The 20,188-nt window shown below is 46.8% G+C and overlaps 1 protein-coding gene across 1 annotated transcript in view; it reads right to left on the bottom strand.

The window, feature by feature from the left end:
- DNAAF8 (dynein axonemal assembly factor 8) overlaps positions 1–20,188 on the bottom strand; it is a 151,232-nt gene that overhangs the window by 56,793 nt on the left and 74,251 nt on the right. The window contains exons 14-16 of the mRNA XM_084641312.1: positions 14,672–14,788; positions 5,343–5,487; positions 1,789–2,104 (exon numbers count right to left, since the gene is read on the bottom strand). Coding sequence (XP_084497438.1) covers positions 1,789–2,104; positions 5,343–5,487; positions 14,672–14,788 — 578 coding nt within the window. The remainder of the gene's footprint in view (positions 1–1,788; positions 2,105–5,342; positions 5,488–14,671; positions 14,789–20,188) is intronic.

The following is a 20,188-nucleotide window of genomic DNA, read 5'->3' as shown; positions in this document are numbered from 1 at the left end:
GCCATATCTCAAATATTCTTCCCATCCTGTGATATTTTAAACCTGCTACTCACTGGTGAATATTTAATCAGACTGTAACTGGGGAGAAGCACTTTCAAAGCTATTATAAACTGGGCCTGGCAGTGATGCCCAAGGGCAGTGAAATATCCAATATTCCTTCATTCCAGAAGGGAACAAATTATGGCAGGGTGAACCCAAATTGTGGTTTCAAAGGCCAAGGGACTGACAAAAATGCAATCTGTAATCTGGGAATCACGTGGCCAGGCCTGCTAAACACAGACTGCTAATGCAAGCCTGCCTGCTTACCCCCTTCCCTTGAGATGTCTTGAATCCACAGGAGGATGACAGTAAGAGATGTTGGTTTTCCTGAGGAACTGAGCTTGGAGATGGAGTTTATACTCTTCCCAGCTAAGCCCTCCTATTGGACCAAACTCTTAGCATTGTTTCGCTATGTTACACTAAAGTAACAGGGTTTCCTCTTGGTAAGGGGGCGAAGGACCCCTAATAAAAAAACCAAACTTTGTCAAAGGGAATTTTTTAGAGTTTTAAAGCCAAACAACATTAATTCAATTCAGTGTTAAAGATTATGCAGAGCTAAACTCTGCCAAATAACATTACAGGAGGAAACAACCCGCAATGAGAAAGGGAATTAACTCTGAGTGGCTGCGATTTGCTTCAGTGCAGAGAGGCTGCACGAGGCCCATGTGCTGTCTAATCCCCATCCTGGTGCCACAGCAATAGCTCTACTTTCACAGCTTCAGAAGGGATCTTTCAGGGCTTACATGGGACTTCTGGAATCAGGTGAACTTCAGCACAGTGTAGTTCAGCAGGGTAACATTAAAAGGAGCCAACTCACCCCTTGTATGGAGAAACCCAGGAAAGCATCTGAAGAATGGGTGAGTTTCACATCCTAGCTACTCGCTCTGTTGGTGGCTGCCTGCTTTGTGTCCCACTCCCCAAGGAACAATCAGAGCGATAAAAGAAAAGGAGTACTTGTGGCACCTTAGAGACTAACCAATTTATTTGAGCATGAGCTTTCGTGAGCTACAGCTCACTTCATCGGATGCATACCGTGGAAACTGCAGCTGACTTTATATACACACAGAGAATATGAAACAATACCTCCTCCCACCCCACTGTCCTGCTGGTAATAGCTTATCTAAAGTGATCATCAAGTTGGGCCATTTCCAGCACAAATCCAGGTTTTCTCACCCTCCACCCCCCACACAAATTCACTCTCCTGCTGGTGATAGCCCATCCAAAGTGACAACTCTCTACACAATGTGCATGATAATCAAGTTGGGCCATTTCCTGCACAAATCCAGGTTCTCTCACCCCCTCACCCCCCTCCCAAAAACCACACATACAAACTCACTATCCTGCTGGTAATAGCTCATCCAAAGTGACCACTCTCCCTATTACCAGCAGGAGAGTGAGTTTGTGTGTGTGTGTGTGGGGGGGGGGGGGGCGGAGGGTGAGAAAACCTGGATTTGTGCTGGAAATGGCCCAACTTGATGATCACTTTAGATAAGCTATTACCAGCAGGACAGTGGGGTGGGAGGGGGTATTGTTTCATGGTCTCTGTGTGTATATAATGTCTACTGCAGTTTCCACGGTATGCATCCGATGAAGTGAGCTGTAGCTCACGAAAGCTCATGCTCAAATAAATTGGTTAGTCTCTAAGGTGCCACAAGTACTCCTTTTCTTTTTGCAAAGACAGACTAACACGGCTGTTACTCTGAAACTAGAATTACAGGATCTTAGAAATGGGCAGTACGGGATTGTCACCTTGATTTGTTATATTTGCAAGCAGGATTCTGGACACCAACATGAAGCACCTCATCACAGCATGCTCTTCCTCCGAACAAGAGGCACAGCTCCCTGTGCACACGGCTGCCTGTGTGGGGCAGGTAGGCGAGGGGCTCGGCTTGGCTCCTGCAGTAGATGGCATTGATGGAGCCGCAGTCTGTCATGCTGGCTAGCTGTGGATCCGAGGGCCCTATGATATCTTGCAAGGCGCTCCGTGCTTTTGGCCCTCTCAAGCCTAAAGCCAGCACAGGTGGTGCCTTGCCAGCCTCTGGAGTGTAAGTAGAAGGCAGCTTGTCTGTGAAAGATAAACACGTGTGACTAACGCATGGAATCACCCTTTTCCAGTCTCATTCATTCCACTCAAGGTCTCTTCTCAGTTCATTACTCAGCCTAGATGACTGACAGTTTATTAGTGCTGTCTCTAGCTCCCCTTCCACATTTGCCAGGCTAACAGCTGTTTCTCATTGGGTCTCTGCCCACCTCTGAAGGCTCTTGCTTTGGCACTGCTTGTTACACTGGGAGATCAGAGCTGCAATCTCTTCCCATTCCTAGGCAGGGTCCGGGTGCCTTGCAAATAACACACGAAAGCCCAGGTTCTCCCACTTGTCAGCAGCTCAGGGCGGGAGGAGAGAAGCGAGGAATGACCTCGAAACAGCAGAAGGAGATGGGGTCCCTTCTGGCCTGGTCCCCACTCCTGCTGAGCCCTCCACACAAACATGCCTAATTAGGGCTGGCTCCATGCGGTTTGGGGAGCCAGGGGGTGTTGCTGCAGCAGCAGGCTCCTGTCAAACCCAGAGGGCCAGATCCTCAGCTAGTGCAAATTGGAACAGCTCCATTTAAGTCACTGATAATTTTTGCCAGTTCTGCCCTGATAATTTTCCTAACGGCAACCATCATAGTAGTTAATGCTGCTAAGTCTGCATGACCACACGCTGGAGATTCTGCACAGATATGCAAGGCTGAGTGAGTGGCTCTCAATGAAAGCCATCGAGTCCCAAAGTTCACACTTCGCTCAGAGAGGCTTGGTGGGGTTCAAGTGTGGGATAGAATTTGGGCCAGGGGACAAGGTTGTTTCCCGGTCCTTTCCTTAGCAACAGGAGAGCCAAGAGGGGACCCCAACTGGGAAACATGAAAGCTTTGCCAAAACTCCATGCAAACTGTTTACTCTCCCTGGTCAGGATCTGTGCTGCGTGGGAAAGGAATGACAAGGAATGACATTTAAAAAAAATGCTTGACCATCACTTCTTTCTTTCCCTGCTCTGGGCTCCCTTATATCTTGCCACAGAGGAGGACCCACAGGAGACCTCTCTCCTGCACTCTGTGGCAAAACCTTCTCCAAGCTCACAGCCTGCATGGCTGGAGATAGCTAGGCAGAGGGCAGGAATGGAATCCACTTTGCTTCTCCACTGAACCCACTGCAGCCATTGGCCAAGGGGGGACTGAATACCTCCTCCTCAGCACTGGGGTTTAGATGCATCTAGAGTCAATGTATGAGGCTAGAAGGGAGCATCAGATCGTGTAGTCTGACCTGCACATCACCAGCCACTGAATCTCACCCAGTTACCCTGTTTTGCATCCAGTGAACTGGATTAGCTTAAAGTATTATAGCCCTTTGGAGACTAAACTATTAGAATCACAGAACCATAGGGTTAGAAGGGACCACAAGGGTCATCTAGTCTAACCCCCTGCCAAGATGCAGGATTTGTTGTGTGCCACATGCAGAGAATAGGAGGGATCAAGGTGCACCAGTGTCCAAGGCCCCTGTAATGGCAGGGAATTGAGTTGGTGAGATATACCCAGATGAACTTAGCAAGCAACTTGTGCCCCATGCTGCAGAGGAAGGCAAAAAACCCCAAAGTCATTGCAATATGACCTGGGAAAAAATTCCTTCCCAACCTGAAATTCAGGATCAGTTTGATCTTGAGTATGTGAACAAGACCCACCAGCCAGGCATCTAAGAAAGAGAATTCTCAGTACCATCTCAGGGCACTGACAACCCTGTCTAGTGTCCCATCTCCAGCCATGGCCATAACTGCTGAGGAAGGAGAAAAAATGAAAACAAACCCAGAACACATTTTGGGGAAAAAATTCCTTCCTGACCCCTGCAGGAGACTGGCTGAAATCCTGAAGCATGAGATTTAGGAACTGATGACATGAATTCATGCAGATGAAATGGAATCATGACCTCAGGCACTATAGAGCATGTAAATAAAGGAGAAAGTTGCTGAAAATATTTTAAACCAGAAATATATTTGTATTTTTTTCAAGATTCAAACAAAGTTCAATTTTCAGACCTGTGTTGTGGATCTCAGCTCAAATATATCCTCCCTCCATACACAGCGCCCCCATAGCATGCACAGAGAGCAAAGCACTGGGGGCAGATCTGCTGTGTGGATCAGAAAGCAGAACTCTGCTCATCTTCTGTTGTTGGTTGATGATTTTATGGCTTTTTTATTCACTTACAAAACTCTCCATTCACTTGTACCAACATATTACATACCTACTGCTGAGACAACTGAAACGACAACCACAATTATGAGCCAGTCTGGGCCCACTGTTTTCAGATGTGACAAGGCAGCAGGGAGACTGCAGAATTTTTCTCCGTGATTGAGCAGGTCTAGACTGAATTTCCACCCAGCTGAAAAGAACACGTTTCTCTCCCTCTCAGTCTGCCAATATCCCACCCCAAGAGAAATAGAGTATGAGTATGTGACCTGATGTCACACACAGGACTTCTAGGAGAGCTAGCCTGTACAGACACAATCCCAGAACTTTGCAGTTATGTGATGGCTTCCATTCTAGGATCTTGAAGGGCTTAAGATATAATTAAGCCTCGCACACTCCCTGGGAGGTGAGTTTTATTATGCCTGATTTACTAATGGGGAAACTGAGGCACTGAGCAGCTAAGGCTGATATTTACAAACATGAGTGCCTAATGCTATGTATTTAGGGCCAGATCCTCAAAAGTATTTATGCACCAACCTCCCATTGAATTCAATCAGAATTAGGCACCTAAGTACCTTTTAGGATCTGGGCCCAAGTGTCTAACTGCAGGCATTCATGTTTGGCTTTACTGTTGGTGCCTCATTTTCTCTTCAGTGCCCCAGAAGTTAAAAGATGTGGCAGAAGCCACTTGACAAACCATGACATTCTGGATGGTGGATCACTCTACAGAGCAGTTGGAGAAAGGCCAGGTCAGCAGCCCCAGATTTTGCAGTTTCCTGAGCCTCAAAGAGAAAAGTTGGGGCTGCCATCTACAGAGAAATAAAAGCCAGTGAGAAAAGCAATGTGGTGACATGAAGAGTATCAGGGAGTAAAAATAGAGGAAATGGCAAAAACTTGCCAAAACTTTACACCGGGGACGGATAGATGGGGACAGGGTAAAATCTGACTCCAAAGGGGAAGAGAAAGGCTTAATTGTGGTCATGCTCATATCCCCCTTGAAGTCCTCTTCCTTTTCAAGCAGGGATGTGCAGGTTTGTGAGCTGCTACAGTTAAATGGGTGCAACTTTTTTATGCAGATGAGGCCTTACCTGTGCTAGAGAGCAGCACGCTGTGCTCGGGATAGAGCAAGCGGAGCCCACAGATATCCAAACCAGAGCTGAGGATCAGCTGTAACATGTGATGGACGGCCAAAGGAGTTCGGAGTAGGGTTTCAAACAGCAATGCCACAGCAACCTGAACAGTCAGGTAAAGAGTGCAATGGAGAGAATGTGTCAAATAGCTTCAAACGCTCTTAATAACAGTGGTGAGATTTCTCTCTCTGGAGCAGTGATACTCAGACCTCAGTGGTTCAGGAGGCAAATTAGCTACCAACATTACGCAAAAGAGCCACAGTACTGTGAATTCATTGTTTAATTTACTATAGTACTATATATTCATATTTCAACAGTATGATGGGGAAATATTTAGGGGTTTATATATATATAATTATATATATATATAATATATATATAATTGATATATATAATTCTTATCAACTACAATTGGTTAATGACATCGTAAAAGCATCCTGATTAACCAATCTCAGCCCTGGTCTACGCTACGAGTTTAGGTCAAATTTAGCAACGTTAGATTGATTTAACCCTTCACCCGTCCACATAACAAAGCCATTTTTGTTGACTTAATGTGCTCTTAAAATCTATTTCTGTACTCCTCCCCGACGAGGGGATTAGCACTGAAATCGACATTGCCGGATCGAATTTGGGGTAGTGTGGACGCAATTCAACTGTATTGGCCTCCAGGAGCTATCCCAGAGTGCTCCATTGTGACCGCTCTGGACAGCATTCTCAACTCGGATGCATTGGCCAGGTAGACAGGAAAAGCCCCGCAAACTTTTGAATTTCATTTCCTGTTTGGCCACCGTGGCAAGCTGATCAGCACGGGTGACCGTGCAGATCTATCAGCAGAGGTGACCATGGAGTCCCAGAATCACAAAAGAGCTCCAGCATGGACCAAACGGGAGGTACTGGATCTGATCACTGTATGGGGAGACGAATCCGTGCTATCAGAACTCCGTTCCAAAAGATGAAATGCCAAAATATTTGAAAAAATCTCCAAGGGCATGAAGGACAGAGGCTATAACAGGGACCCGCAGCACTGCCACATGAAACTTAAGGAGCTCAGGGAAGCCTACCAAAAAAACACAGAGGCAAACGCCCACTTGGGGTCAGAGCCCCAGACATGCCGCTTCTATGATGAGTTGCATGCAATTCTAGGGGGTGCCTCTACAACTACCCCACGCCTGTATGTGGACTCCTGCAAGGGAGTCTCATGCAACAGGGATGAGGATTTTGGGGACGAGAAAGATGATGAGGAAGGGGAGGTTGAAGATAGCACACACCAGGCAACCGGAGAAACCATTCTTCCTGACAGCCAGGAACTGTTTATCACCCTGGAGCCAATACCCTCCCAACCCGGGCTCCCGGACCTTGAAGGCCGAGAAGGCACCTCTGGTGAGTGTACCTTTGTAAATATAATACACGGTTTAAAAGCAAGCATGTTTAATGATTAATTTTCCCTGAAGACTTGGGATGCATTTGCGGCCAGTACAGCTATAGGAAAACTCTGTTAACATATCTGAGGATGGAGCGGAAATCCTCCAGGAACATCTCAGTGAAGCTCTCCTGGAGGTACTCCCAAAGCCTTTGCAAAAGGTTTCTGGGGAGGTCAGCCTTATTGCGTCCTCCATGGTAGGACACTTTACCACGCCAGGCCAGTAGCACATAGTCTGGAATCATTACATAAGAAAGCATGGCAGCGTGTGGTCCCAGTGTTTGCTGGCATTCAAGCAACATCCATTCTTTATCTCTCTGTGTTATCCTCAGGAGAGTGATATCATTCATGGTCACCTGGTTGAAATAGGGGAATTTTATTACGGGGACATTCAGAGGTGGCCATTCCTGCTGGGCTGTTTGCCTGTGGCTGAAAAGGAATCATCCCCGCTGTTAGCCACACAGTGTGGGGAAGGGTGAAGTGATCACCCCAGAGAATTGGGTGTGTGGGGAGGTTAGTTGGGTTTGTGCTGCACGTTAACCCGAAAATATCAGCCCCTCCTTTTAAATGGCCAATGTCTTCTTCAGTTTTACTCTCCCTTTTTTCCTCCCACAGCTGCAAATGTTTCAACGCTGCCACTAGCATCTCTGTCCCAGAGGCTAGCGCAGATAAGAAGGAGAAAAAAACACACTCACAATGAAATGTTCTCTGAGCTCATGCAGTTCACCCACACTGAAAGAGCCCAGCAGAATGCATGGAGGCAGACAATGACAGAGTCCAGGAAAGCACAAAATGAACACGAGGACAGGAGGGATGCATGAGAGGATAGATGGCTGGAGCAACAGGAGTGGCAGCAGCATGATGAGAGGAGGCAGGATGCAATGCTGAGGCTACTGGACGATCAAACTGATATGTTCCGGCATATGGTTGAGCTGCAGGAAAGGCACAGACCACCACTGCAGCCCCTGTGTAATCAACCATCCTCCTCCCCAAGTTCCATAGCCTCCTCACCCAGACGTCCAAGAACGCGGGGGCAGAGGGGCTCCAGGCACCCAACCACTCCACCCTAGAGGATTACCCGAGCAACAGAAGGCTGGCATTCAATAAGTTTTGAAGCGCAGTGTGACCTTGTCCTTCCCTCCTCCCCACCTTCCCCACCCCATCCGGTGTTTCCCTCCTCCCCCACCCCTCCTGGGCTACCTTGTCAGTTATCCCCCTATTTGTATGATGAATTAATAAAGAATGCATACATTTGAAACAACAATGACTTTATTGCCTCTGCAAGCGGTGATCGAAGGGGGAGGGGAGGGCGGTTGGCTTACAGGGAAGTAGAGTGAACCAAGGGGGTGGGTTTTCATCAAGGAGAAACAAACAGAACTGTCACACCGTAGCCTGGTCAGCCATGAAACTGGTTTTCAAAGCTTCTCTGATGCGCAGCACGTCCTGCTGTGCTCTTCTAATCACCCTGGTGTCTGGCTGTGCATAATCAGCGGCCAGGCGATTTGCCTCAACTTCCCACCCTGCCATAAACATCTCCCCCTTACTCTCACAGATATTGTGGAGCACACAGCAATAACAATGGGAATATTGGTTTCGCTGAGGTCTAACCAAGTCAGTAAACCGCACCAGCGCACTTTTAAACTTCCAAATGCACATTCTACCGCCATTCTGCACCTCCTCAGCCTATAGTTGAACAGCTCCTGACTACTGTCCAGGATGCCTGTGTATGAATCATAGAATATCAGGGTTGGAAGGGACCTCAGGAGATCATCTAGTCCAACCTCCTGCTCAAAGCAGGACCAATCCCCAATTTTTGCCCGAGATCCTTAAGTGGCCCTCTCAAGGATTGAACTCACAACCCTGGGTTTAGCAGGCCAATGTTCAAACCACTGAGCTATCCCTCTCCCCTCTTCATGAGCCATGGCAATAAGGGGTAGGCTGGGTCCCCAGAGATAACTATAGGCATTTCAACATCCCCAACGGTTATTTTCTGGTCTGGAAAGTAAGTCCCTTGCTGCAGCTTCTCATACAGACCAGAGTTCCTGAAGATGCGAGCATTATGTACCTTTCCCAGCCATCCCACGTTGATGTCGGTGAAACGTCCCTTGTGATCCACCAGTGCTTGCAGCACCATTGAAAAGTACCCCTTGCGGTTTATGTACTGGCTGCCTTGGTGCTCCGGTCCCAAGATAGGGATATGCATTCCGTCTATCGCCCCACCACAGTTAGGGAATCCCATTGCAGCAAAGCCATCCACTATAACCTGCACATTTCCCAGAGTCACTACCCTAGATAGCAGCAGCTCGCTGATTGTGTTGGCTACTTGGATCACAGCAGCCCCCACAGTAGATTTGCCCACTCCAAATTGATTCCCTACTGAACGGTAGCTGTCTGGCATTGCAAGCTTCCAGAGGGCTATCACCACACGCTTGTGAACTGTGGGGACTGCTCTCATCTTGGTATTCTTGTGCTTCAGGGCAGGGGAAAGCAAGTCACAAAGTTCCATGAAAGTGCCCTTATGCATGCGAAAGTTTTGCAGCCGCTGGGAATCTTCCCAGACCTGCAACACTATGTGGTCCCACCAGTCTGTGCTTGTTTCTCAGGCCCAGAATCGGTGTTCTATGGCATGAGCCTACCCCATTGCCACCAGGATGGCCAAATTGCCAGGGCCTGTGCTTTGAGAGAAGTATGTGTCCATGTCCTCATCACTGTCGTCACTGCACTGCCATCGCCTCCTTGCCTGCTTTTGCAGGTTCTGGTTCTGCATATACTGCATGATAATGAATGAGGTGTTTACAATGCTCACAACTGCCGCGGTGATCTGAGCGGGCTCCATGCTTGCCGTGGTATGGTGTCTGTAGGAGAGAAGCGGTGGTTGGATGACCAGTTTTGCACACCTACTGCACTGTCTGCTGCCAGGACACAACAGTTGAGTGGGCTGCACGCTTGCCGTGGTATGGCGAGACAAGAGCAGCTGAGCAGAGTTGCAGCGGGAAGTGGCGGATGACGATGGTCATATAGAGGACCTGCGAGACCACCAGGAGAGTAGGAGAGCAGAGGGGCAGCAGAAGCGGTGGATGATGACGGTTATATAGAGGACCTGCGAGGTGGATTCATAGCACTCAATGATGACAGTTTGCAGCCCTACTGCACTGTCTGCTGAAAGCAGTATGGCGCCCGCATGGAAAAAAGGCACGAAACGATTGTCTGCCGTTGCTTTAACAGAGGGCGGGGCGACTGACGACTTGTACCCAAAACCACCCGCGACAATGTTTTTGCCCCACTAGGCATTGAGAGCTCAACCCAGAATTCCAATGGGCAGCAGAGACTGCGGGATAGCTACCCACAGTGCAACGCTCTGAAAGTCGATGCTAGCCATGGTACTGTGGACGCACTCCATTGACTTAATGCACTTAGTAGGGACACACACAATCGACGGTATAAAATTGCTTCCTAAAAACCGACTTCTATAAATTCGACCTAATTTTGTAGTGTAGACATACCCACAGTTATTAACCAAAAATGAAATCACACAGTGTTTTAATATCATGTGCTGCAAAGAGCCGCAGGAGACACATTAAAGAGCCACTTGCAGCTCGTGAGCTTCAGTATGAGTATCACTGCTCTAGGGAGAACCAGCCATTCGCATCAATTGTACAGTGATATCTCTTCTCTTCTTCTCCTCTTCAATAATCCCCATGCCTTAGGTTATGTCCACACCCTTACGGTGGAGCATAGAGTACAGGAACCTACATGTGTAGCTACACACGGAAGTGAAAGGCTCCAGCAATGGAGAAAGGGCTCTGGTAACAAGGAGCTGCTGGAGTCTTTCCCTGCTGCCTTCCTCTACCAGACCCTCTTCTTGCTGCCAGAGCTTTTCACTTCAGTAAGGAAAGTCTCTGGAAGCGAGGAGGCAGCAGAGAAAGGCTTTGGCAGGGGAGAGGCAGCGCTGTCCCACTGCCTCTCCCCTGCCGGAGCCTTTTACTGCAATAGGGAAAGGGTCCAGCAGCCAGGAAGAAGCAGAACACTAGACAGCTAAAAATACCAGTGTAGATGTTGGAAGCATGTAGAGAACACACACTGGGGGTTCAGGTGAGTAAGACCTTGCCTCTGCTCTACTTGCATAAGCCGTGCTGTTTATACCCATATTGGCAGTATCTGTACTCTACATCCTGCTGTAATTGTAGATGTATATTTTCTTACATTATAAAATCTTTGGGGCCGAGACTGTCCCTTTGTTCTGTATTTGTACAGCACCTAGCACAATAGGCCCCTTCAGCACTGACATAATCAGAAATATTAATAACTAATTAATAACATAATGCTTTCTGTGATCTGAACTACTGTCCTTTGTCTTGTATTAGGTTGTAGATTCTTTGGGGGCAAGGAATGAAATTTATCTAATGCACTGGTTACCTTTTCTGTATTAAAGAAACATTTTCAAATAATATTAGCATAGATGGCTGACTTTCTATATTTTCAGAAATTATAAAATCAACACTAGAAGAGAATTCAAAAACAGGTACACCAGGGCATCCTGTAATATATCTATATTTTAAAATCCTGTTTTCTTGATTAATCCCATTCAGCCCATCTTTCGACAAAGAGTACTGAAAGACATCCAGTTGTGTACTGAATATACACATCTGTGTTTCTGATTAGGAAAGAAAATCATTCTGAATCCGCATCATTTTTTGTGTTTCAGTTCTGTATTTCACTTTTCCATAAGGGGAAATTTCTTGTTTCAAGGAGCACAAACCTTAAATGTAAGAATCTGGGTTTTTCCTGAAATTCAGGGACATTGAAAGGTCTGGCTTGCGGCTGCATAGCATGGCCTACAATTTGTTCCTGGTTCCCCCTTCTGTACAGAATTCTTTCCCCAAGAAGGAGCTTTATTGCTCCAGTGAATGCCAATTTAATTGATCATTACCAGACACTTTAAATGAAGTATTACCAAATGCTATTCCCTCATAAACACATAACGAAGCTTACAACATTATGATAAGTTATAAATCTACCTCAGTAATAAAAAAAAAATCTATTCCAACTAGACAAAAAAGTTCTGTTTTCCCCATTGATTTCGTTATAATTCCCCTGATATTAACCCATTGCTCAGACTGGCTAATGAGTTTTCCCATAGCCTTCTGCCCTATAGAACCTCTAGCAAAGACCTTGTAAGCAAGGAAGTAAGTTACTCCTTAGACTGGGTGGAAATGTGAGTAACTGAACAACTTTGAGCAAAGTAGGGGAAACTTCAAGGATCATCCCATTTTGTACTTTTCCCCTCTCACAGTGCATCCTATTCATGGCCTCATACCATGAAGACCTCTTTCCAGCTCAAAATCAGCTCTCTCTAGAACAGGGGTGGGCAAACTACGGCCTGGGGGCCACATCTGGCCCTTCAGACATTTTAATCCAGCCCTCAAGCTCCAGCCGGGGAGCAGGGTCCAGGTCTTACCCCATTCCGACGCTCCAGCTGGGGAGCGGGGTCAGGGGCTTGCCCTGCTCCACACGTGCTATGGCTCTGCGTGGCTCCTAGAAGCACCGGCATGTCCCGCCTCCAGCTCCTACACATAGGGGCAGCCTGGGGGCCCCACCCCAAGCACCGCCTCCACAGCTCCATTGGCTGGGAACTGCGGCCAATGGGAGCTGCCTGGCCGTGCCTCCATGTAGGAGCCGGAGGGGGGACATGCCGCTGCTTCCAGGAGCTACTTGAGGTAAGCGCCAACTGGAGTCTGATCCCCTCCCGTGCCCCAACACCCTGCCCCAGGCCTGATCCCCCTCCCACCCTCCAAACCCCTGGGTCCCCGCATGGAGCACCCTCCTGCACCACCAACCCCTCATCCCTAGCCCTACCCCAGAGCCCACATCCCCAGCCAGAGCTGCACCCCCCTCTGCACCCCAACCCCCTGCCCCAGCCTGGAACCTTCTCCCACACCCTGAACTCCTCATTTCTGGCTCCACCCCAGAGCCCACACCCCAGCCAGAGCCCTCACCCCCTCCCACACCCCAACCCCCAATTTTGTGAGCATTCATGGCCTGCCATACAATTTCCATACCCAGATGTGGCTCGGGCCAAAAGGTTTGCCCACCCCTGCTCTAGAAGATCAACGGGGTCACTCCTGAACCAGCCACAAGAGTTGTTCTAGAGAGAGATAAGTCACTCCCTGATCCTAAGTGCCCACGGGTGGACTATCAAGCACCCTACAGGGTCAAGTCAGATGTGTGGAATCAAAATCATTCTAAGCAGCTTGTCCATCTAGCTGGAAGAAAGTTAAAACAGCAGCATCTTTAGATCAAGTTCAGAGTGAAGCTTTAAAGCCTCCCCAAATGAATCAGACTTATTCAACTTTTTATTGGTTTCAGAGTAGCAGATGTGCTAGTCTGTATTCGCAAAAAGAAAAGGAGTACTAGTGGCACCTTAGAGACTAACCAATTTATTTGAGCATAAGCTTTCGTGAGCTACAGCTCACTTCATTGGATGCATTCAGTGGAAAATACAGTGGGGAGATTTATATACACACAGAACATGAAAAAATGGGTTTTATCATACACACTGTAAGGAGACTGATCACTTAAGATGAGCTATTACCAGCAGGAGAGCGGGAGAGAGAAAACCTTTTGTAGTGATAATCAAGGTGGGCCATTTCCAGCAATTAACAGGAACGTCCGAGGAGCAGTGGCGGGGGCGGGGAATAAACATGGGGAAACAGTTTTACTTTGTGTAATGACACATCCACTCCCAGTCTCTATTCAAGCCTAAGTTAATTGTATCCAGTTTGCAAATTAATTCCAATTCAGCAGTCTCTCGTTGGAGTCTGTTTTTGAAGTCTTTTTGTTGTAATATTGCGACCTTCAGGTCTGAAATCGAGTGACCAGAGAGATTGAAGTGTTCTCCGACTGGTTTATGAATGTTATAATTCTTGACATCTGATTTGTGTCCATTTATTCTTTTACATAGAGATTGTCCAGTTTGACCAATGTACATGGCAGAGGGGCATTGCTGGCACATGATGGCATATATCACATTGGTAGATGTACAGTTGAACGAGCCTCTGATAGTGTGGCTGATGAGATTAGGCCCTATGATGGTGTCCCCCGAATAGATATGTGGACACAGTTGGCAAAGGGCTTTGTTGCAAGGATAGGTTCCTGGGTTAGTGGTTCTGTTGTGTGGGGTGTGTGGTTGCTGGTGAGTATTTGCTTCAGGTTAGGGGGCTGTCTGTAGGCAAGGACTGGCCTGTCTCCCAAGATCTGTGAGAGTGATGGGTCGTCCTTCAGGATAGGTTGTAGATCAATGCCCCTCTGCCATGTACATTGGTCAAACTGGACAGTCTCTACGTAAAAGAATAAATGGACACAAATCAGATGTCAAGAATTTTTTTCATGTTCTGTGTGTATATAAATCTCCCCACTGTATTTTCCACTGAATGCATCCGATGACGTGAGCTGTAGCTCATGAAAGGTTATGCTCAAATAAATTGGTTAGTCTCTAAGGTGCCACTGGTACTCCTTTTCTTTCAACTTTTTATTGTACAAGTTCTAAAAGCCAGGCAAGGTCTATGGCAGATCAGTTTGCAGTCAAGCTGGTTTGGGTTTTCAAAATGCATCTATTACTGCAGATATGCACCTGGCTAGCAGCGATTTCCCCAGCTCAGACATTTCAGAGTTTAATCTTTTCAGGCTCAGAGCAACGGGCACAGGAAAAATGACGACACCAAAGGCTAGGGTGACATATTTAGATCTGAGTGAGAAATGTTTAAAGTTTGATTACTTGTACCCATCACATGAATTCAAACATTTCATGCCAGTTTTGATCATCCCTCTGATACCCACTTCATTCTGCAAGTCAGAAAGGAACTCTTACCTCAGTGTCTATATCTGCACTGGCCCCAATGTCACTACTGTTAAGGAAGTATTTTTCATCAGTCTCTACTGTCTGCCAGTAGAACCCAGCTGGCATTGCAAATGCTTTCTCCACTGCCTGAAATGCACAAAAGACAGCTTTTATTTGTGAATTATCTTGATCCTTCAAAGTCAGGAACTGAAAAAGACAGCATGGGTAATGCTAAGGCTAGAGATCAGAAAAAGTGACAAAGGATTATACTCATTAGTCCAATATCATGGCATTTTTTGTTCTATCTTTCCCATTAGGTGCAATAAAGATTACTTGAAATGACATCCAAGAGCACAGATCTGTTACAATTGGTATCTTGGGAGAATGAACACAATTAGGGACCAACCCAGCTATCATTCCATTTGCAGACCACCCACTGACTTCAATGGATGCTACATGCAATGGGGGATGTTACATGCAATGGGGGATCAGGCCTATATATAAGCCTGCAAGATGCTTAGCACTGCTGCGCCTTGCCTGTCAGTGAGGGTTCTGAACATCTCACTGGAAAGGGCTACATGATGAGACCAATTTGGTTAGCTGTTGAACATTGCAACCAGGTTAGGAATCAGCCAATTGTTACAAGAATGAAACCAAAGTCAGTTCATCAAAGCAAATCAAACACACCACATTTCCAGAGATCCTGTTATTTTAGATGCAGTCACTACTGAGGCAGATGAGAGGCTGGCCTTTAGCCCCACGTTGCAGCACCCTGGAGGCATTTCATTACCCAGCATAAACTACACACCTGACTTTGTATTATTACGTACACATTTTCTGTGCAGCAAACCAAGCAAATTGTAAGAGTGCAGTTTGAGCCTCTATGCTTAAGGACATGCCAGCTACTTCCCAGTCATAACAATTTGTTCTGGCTTGAAGATTAGCATGCAAAGATACAGACTAAGAATTAATGCATCTACAGAACATGGAGGGAACTCTTACTGGCCAAGTTCTGCTTAATGGGACAAATTCTGCTCTTAGTTATATCAGTGTAAATCTGGAGTCACTGCAGGAATATCCATGGAATTACTTGGGATTTACACAGAGCGGAATTTAGCCCTCTGACTGGAAACAAAATCAATTCTAAGCCAGATCTTCAGCTGGTGTAAATCAGCATGGCTCCATCGACTTTTGTTGAACAACTCAAATTTACACCAGCCGTGAATTTGACCCTAGAGATTAAGATGTCTTTTGAGCTCACATGCCACCAGAATGTATTCCATGGAAAAGAAATGAAATTTCACAAATGCCTCATTAAGATTTTTATTGTAGATAGAGCTTGGGCTAATTACACAAAAAGCTGCCATTCTGGCCTACAAAGTACATATAACACAGTTTATTTGTGTAAGCACCTGCGAGATATTCTGCTCTGCCGCACAAATAATATGGACTTCATGTCTTTCTATAAATGTTTAAAAACAACAACGAAAGGCGATTCATTTGAGTAATGTTAAAACCCCACTGACACCTCCTGGCCCTGTGCTGCAGCAGCATTTTGTTTTAGTTTTATTATTATTAATTATTATTAACACTATAAGAGTCATTTGCATGGAAACAGAATTTTGAGGTCAGCTGGTGTTAACAGGCAGAACTCCATAGGGGCAGATCCCAGCTATTGTGAATTGGCATGGCTCTGTTGAAGTCAATGGTACTACCTCAATTTACACCAATGGAGGATCTGTCCCTTTGTTTCTGCAGCTCACTGTGCACCAGCTTCTGCCTGTGACATCACACTCCTTTGCTGTGGAAAATATGACAGTGATAGAAACAGAAGCAAGAAATCACCAACCTAAGATAAAAAAAAAATGACTCTGGTCCCAAAGGTCTCTGTCAGTTCCTCTGTGCTATGCAGGTAGCAGTGCAATGCAGATTAGGCCATGCAGGCTGGGAAACCCCAGAGACCCCAATCCTGAAAATCCCTGGCAGCTGCTCAGAGGTCACTTCACTACTCACCAATCAAATGCAGAAGCAGCAAGGACCTCTCCAGCACATTGCTTCTCCTGTTGCTGTGGCCTTTTGACCTTGCATGTGTCCTGCCACCCCACTCCTGCTTTTTAAGCTCTGACCAGAAGATGGGAAGCCCTGGTCTACACTACGGGATTAGGTAGAATTTAGCGGCGTTAGGTCGATTTTAAAATGAATCATAGAATCATAGAATATCAGGGTTGGAAGGGATCTCAGGAGGTCATCTAGTCCAACCCCCTGCTCAAAGCAGGACCAATCCCCAACTAAATCATCCCAGCCAGGGCTTTGTCAAGCCTGACCTTAAAAACTTCAAAGGAAGGAAATTCCACCATCTCCCTAGGTAACCCATTCCAGTGCTTCACCACCCTCCTAGTGAAAAAGTTTTTCCTAATATCCAACCTAAACCTCCCCCACTGCAACTTGAGACCATTACTCCTTGTCCTGTCGTCTTCTACCACTGAGAATAGACTAGAACCATCCTCTTTGGAACCCCCTTTCAGGTAGTTGAAAGCAGCTATCAAATCCCCCCTCATTCTTCTCTTCTGCAGACTAAACAATCCCAGTTTCCTCAGCCTCTCCTCATAAGTCATGTGTTCCAGACCCCTAATCATTTTTGTTGCCCTTCGCTGGACTCTCTCCAATTTTTCCACATCCTTCTTGTAGTGTGGGGCCCAAAACTGGACACAGTACTCCAGATGAGGCCTCACCAATGTCGAATAGAGGGGAACGATCATGTCCCTCGATCTGCTGGCAATGCCCCTACATATACATCCCAAAATGCCACTGACCTTCTTGGCAACAAGGGCACACTGTTGACTCATATCCAGCTTCTCGTCCACTGTAACCCCTAGGTCCTTTTCTGCAGAACTGCTGCCTAGCCATTCGGTCCCTAGTCTGTAGCGGTGCATGGGATTCTTCCGTCCTAAGTGCAGGACTCTGCACTTGTCCTTATTGAACCTCACCAGATTTCTTTTGGCCCAATCCTCTAATTTGTCTAGGTCCTTCTGTATCTTATCCCTACCCTATCCAGAGTATCTACCACTCCTCCCCGTTTAGTGTCATTGCAGACTTGCTGAGGGTGCAGTCCACGCCATCCTCCAGATCATTAATGAAGGTATTGAACAAAACTGGCCCCAGGACTGACCCTTGGGGCACTTTGCTTGATACCAGCTGCCAATTAGACATGGAGCCATTGTATCCATTGAGCCCGACGATCTAGCCATCTTCCTATCCACCTTATAGTCCATTCATCCAGCCCATACTTCTTTAGCTTGCTGGCAAGAATACTGTGGGAGACCGTATCAAAAGCTTTCCTAAAGTCAAGGAATAACACGTCCACTGCTTTCCCCTCATCCACAGAGCCAGTTATTTCGTCATAGAATGCAATTAGATTAGTCAGGTATGACTTGCCCTTGGTGAATCCATGCTGACTGTTCCTGATCACTTTCCTCTCCTCTAAGTGCTTCAGAATTGATTCCTTGAGGACCTGCTCCATGATTTTTCCAGGGACTGAGGTGAGGCTGACTGGCCTGTAGTTCCCTGGATCCTCCTTCTTCCCTTTTTTAAAGATGGGCACTACATTAGCCTTTTTCCAGTAGTCTGGGACCTCCCCCGATCGCCATGAGTTTTCAAAGATAATGGCCAATGGCTCTCCAATCACATCTGCCAACTCTTTTAGCACTCTCGGATGCAGCGCATCCAGCCCCATGGACTTGTGCTTGTCTAGCTTTTCTAAATAGTCCCAAACCACTTCTTTCTCCACAGAGGGCTGGTCACCTTCTCCCCATGCTGTGCTGCCCAGTGCTTAGTCTGGGAGCTGACCTTGTTCGTGAAGACAGAGGCAAAAAAAGCATTGAGTACCTTAGCTTTTTCCACATCCTCTGTCACTAGGTTGCCTCCCTTATTCAGTAAGAGGCCCACACTTTCCTTGACTTTCTTCCTGTTGTTAACATACCTGAAGAAACCCTTCTTGTTACTCTTAACATCTCTTGCTAGCTGCAACTCCAAGTGTGATTTGGCCTTCCTGATTTCACTCCTGCATGCCTGAGCAATGCCTGGTCATTTGTCCAATCTTCCATTTCTTGTAAGCTTCTTTTTGCTGTTTAAGATCAGCAAGGATTTCACTGTTAAGCCAAGCTGGTCACCTGCCATATTTACTATTCTTTCTACACAAAAATAGTAAATATGCGTCGACACAACCAACTATTCTTTCTACACAAGAATAGTAAATATGCATCTACATAACGAACCCCATTCCATTGACCTAAAGGGCTCTTAAAATCAACTTCTGTACTCTTCCCCGGCAAGGGGAGTAGCGCTAAAATCAACCTGGCTAGGTCGAATTTGGGATAGTGCAGATGCAATTCGACGGTATTGGCCTCCGGGAGCTATCCCAGAGTGCGCCAATGTGACCGCTCTGAACAGCACTTTGAACTCCAATGCACTAGCCAGGTACACAGTAAAAGCCCCAGGAAATTTTGAATTTCATTTCCTGTTTGATCAGCATGGTGAGCTCAGCAGCACAGGTGACCATGCAGTCCCCCCAGAATCGCAAATGAGCTCTAGCATGGACTGAAAGGGAGATACTGGATCTGATTGCTGTATGGGGAGAAGAATCTGTGCAGGCTGAACGCCGATCAAAAAGAAGAAATGCTAATATATATGCCAAAATTGCACAGGGCATGGTGGAGAGAGGCTACAACAGGGCTACACAGCAGTGCCGCATGAAAGTTAAGAAGCTCAGGCAAGCCTACCAAAAGACAAAGGAGGCAAACGGTCGCTCCAGGTCAGAGCCCCATACATGCCGCTTCTATGATCAGCTGCATGGCATTCTATGGGGGGACCCTATCACTACCCACCACTGTCCATGGACACCTGCAAGGGGAGAGTCTCACGCAACAGGGAGGAGGATTTTGTGGATGAGGAAGAGGAGGAGGAGGAGGAGAATGCGCAGCAGGCAAACAGTGAATCCGATCTCCTCAGCAGCCAGGACCTTTTCATCACCCTGGAGCCAATACCCTCCCAAGGCGGGATCCCCGACCCTGAAGCCGGAGAAGGCAGCTCTGGTGAGTGCACATTTGTAACTACAGTACAGGGTTTAAAAGCAATAGTGTTTAATGTCTGATTTGCCCTGAAGAATTGGGATGCATTCACGGCCAGTACAGCTACTGGAAAAGTCTGTTAATGGGTCTGGGGATGGAACGGGAATCCACCAGGGACATCTCCATGAAGCTCTCTCTGAAAGCCTTTGCAGAAGGTTTCTGGCGAGGGCTGCCTTATTTCATCCTCCACAGCAAGACACTTTACCACGCCAAACCAGTAGCAAGTAGTCTGGAACCATTGCAGCACAAAGCATGGCAGCGAATGGTCCTGGGTTTTGGTCGCATTCAAGCAACATTCGGTTTTTATCTTTCTGAGTTAGCCTCAGGAGAGTGATATCATTCATGGTCACCTGGTTGAAATAGGGGAATTTTTGTAAGGGAACAGTAAAAGGACCCCATTCACGCTGCATTGTTTGCACTT

Source organism: Lepidochelys olivacea (genome assembly GCF_965140295.1).
Source record: "Lepidochelys olivacea isolate rLepOli2 genome assembly, chromosome: 10".
NCBI classification, from domain to species: domain Eukaryota; kingdom Metazoa; phylum Chordata; order Testudines; family Cheloniidae; genus Lepidochelys; species Lepidochelys olivacea.
The sequence above is the reverse complement of the archived record's forward strand: the minus strand, read 5'-3'. Positions and strand labels throughout refer to the sequence as shown.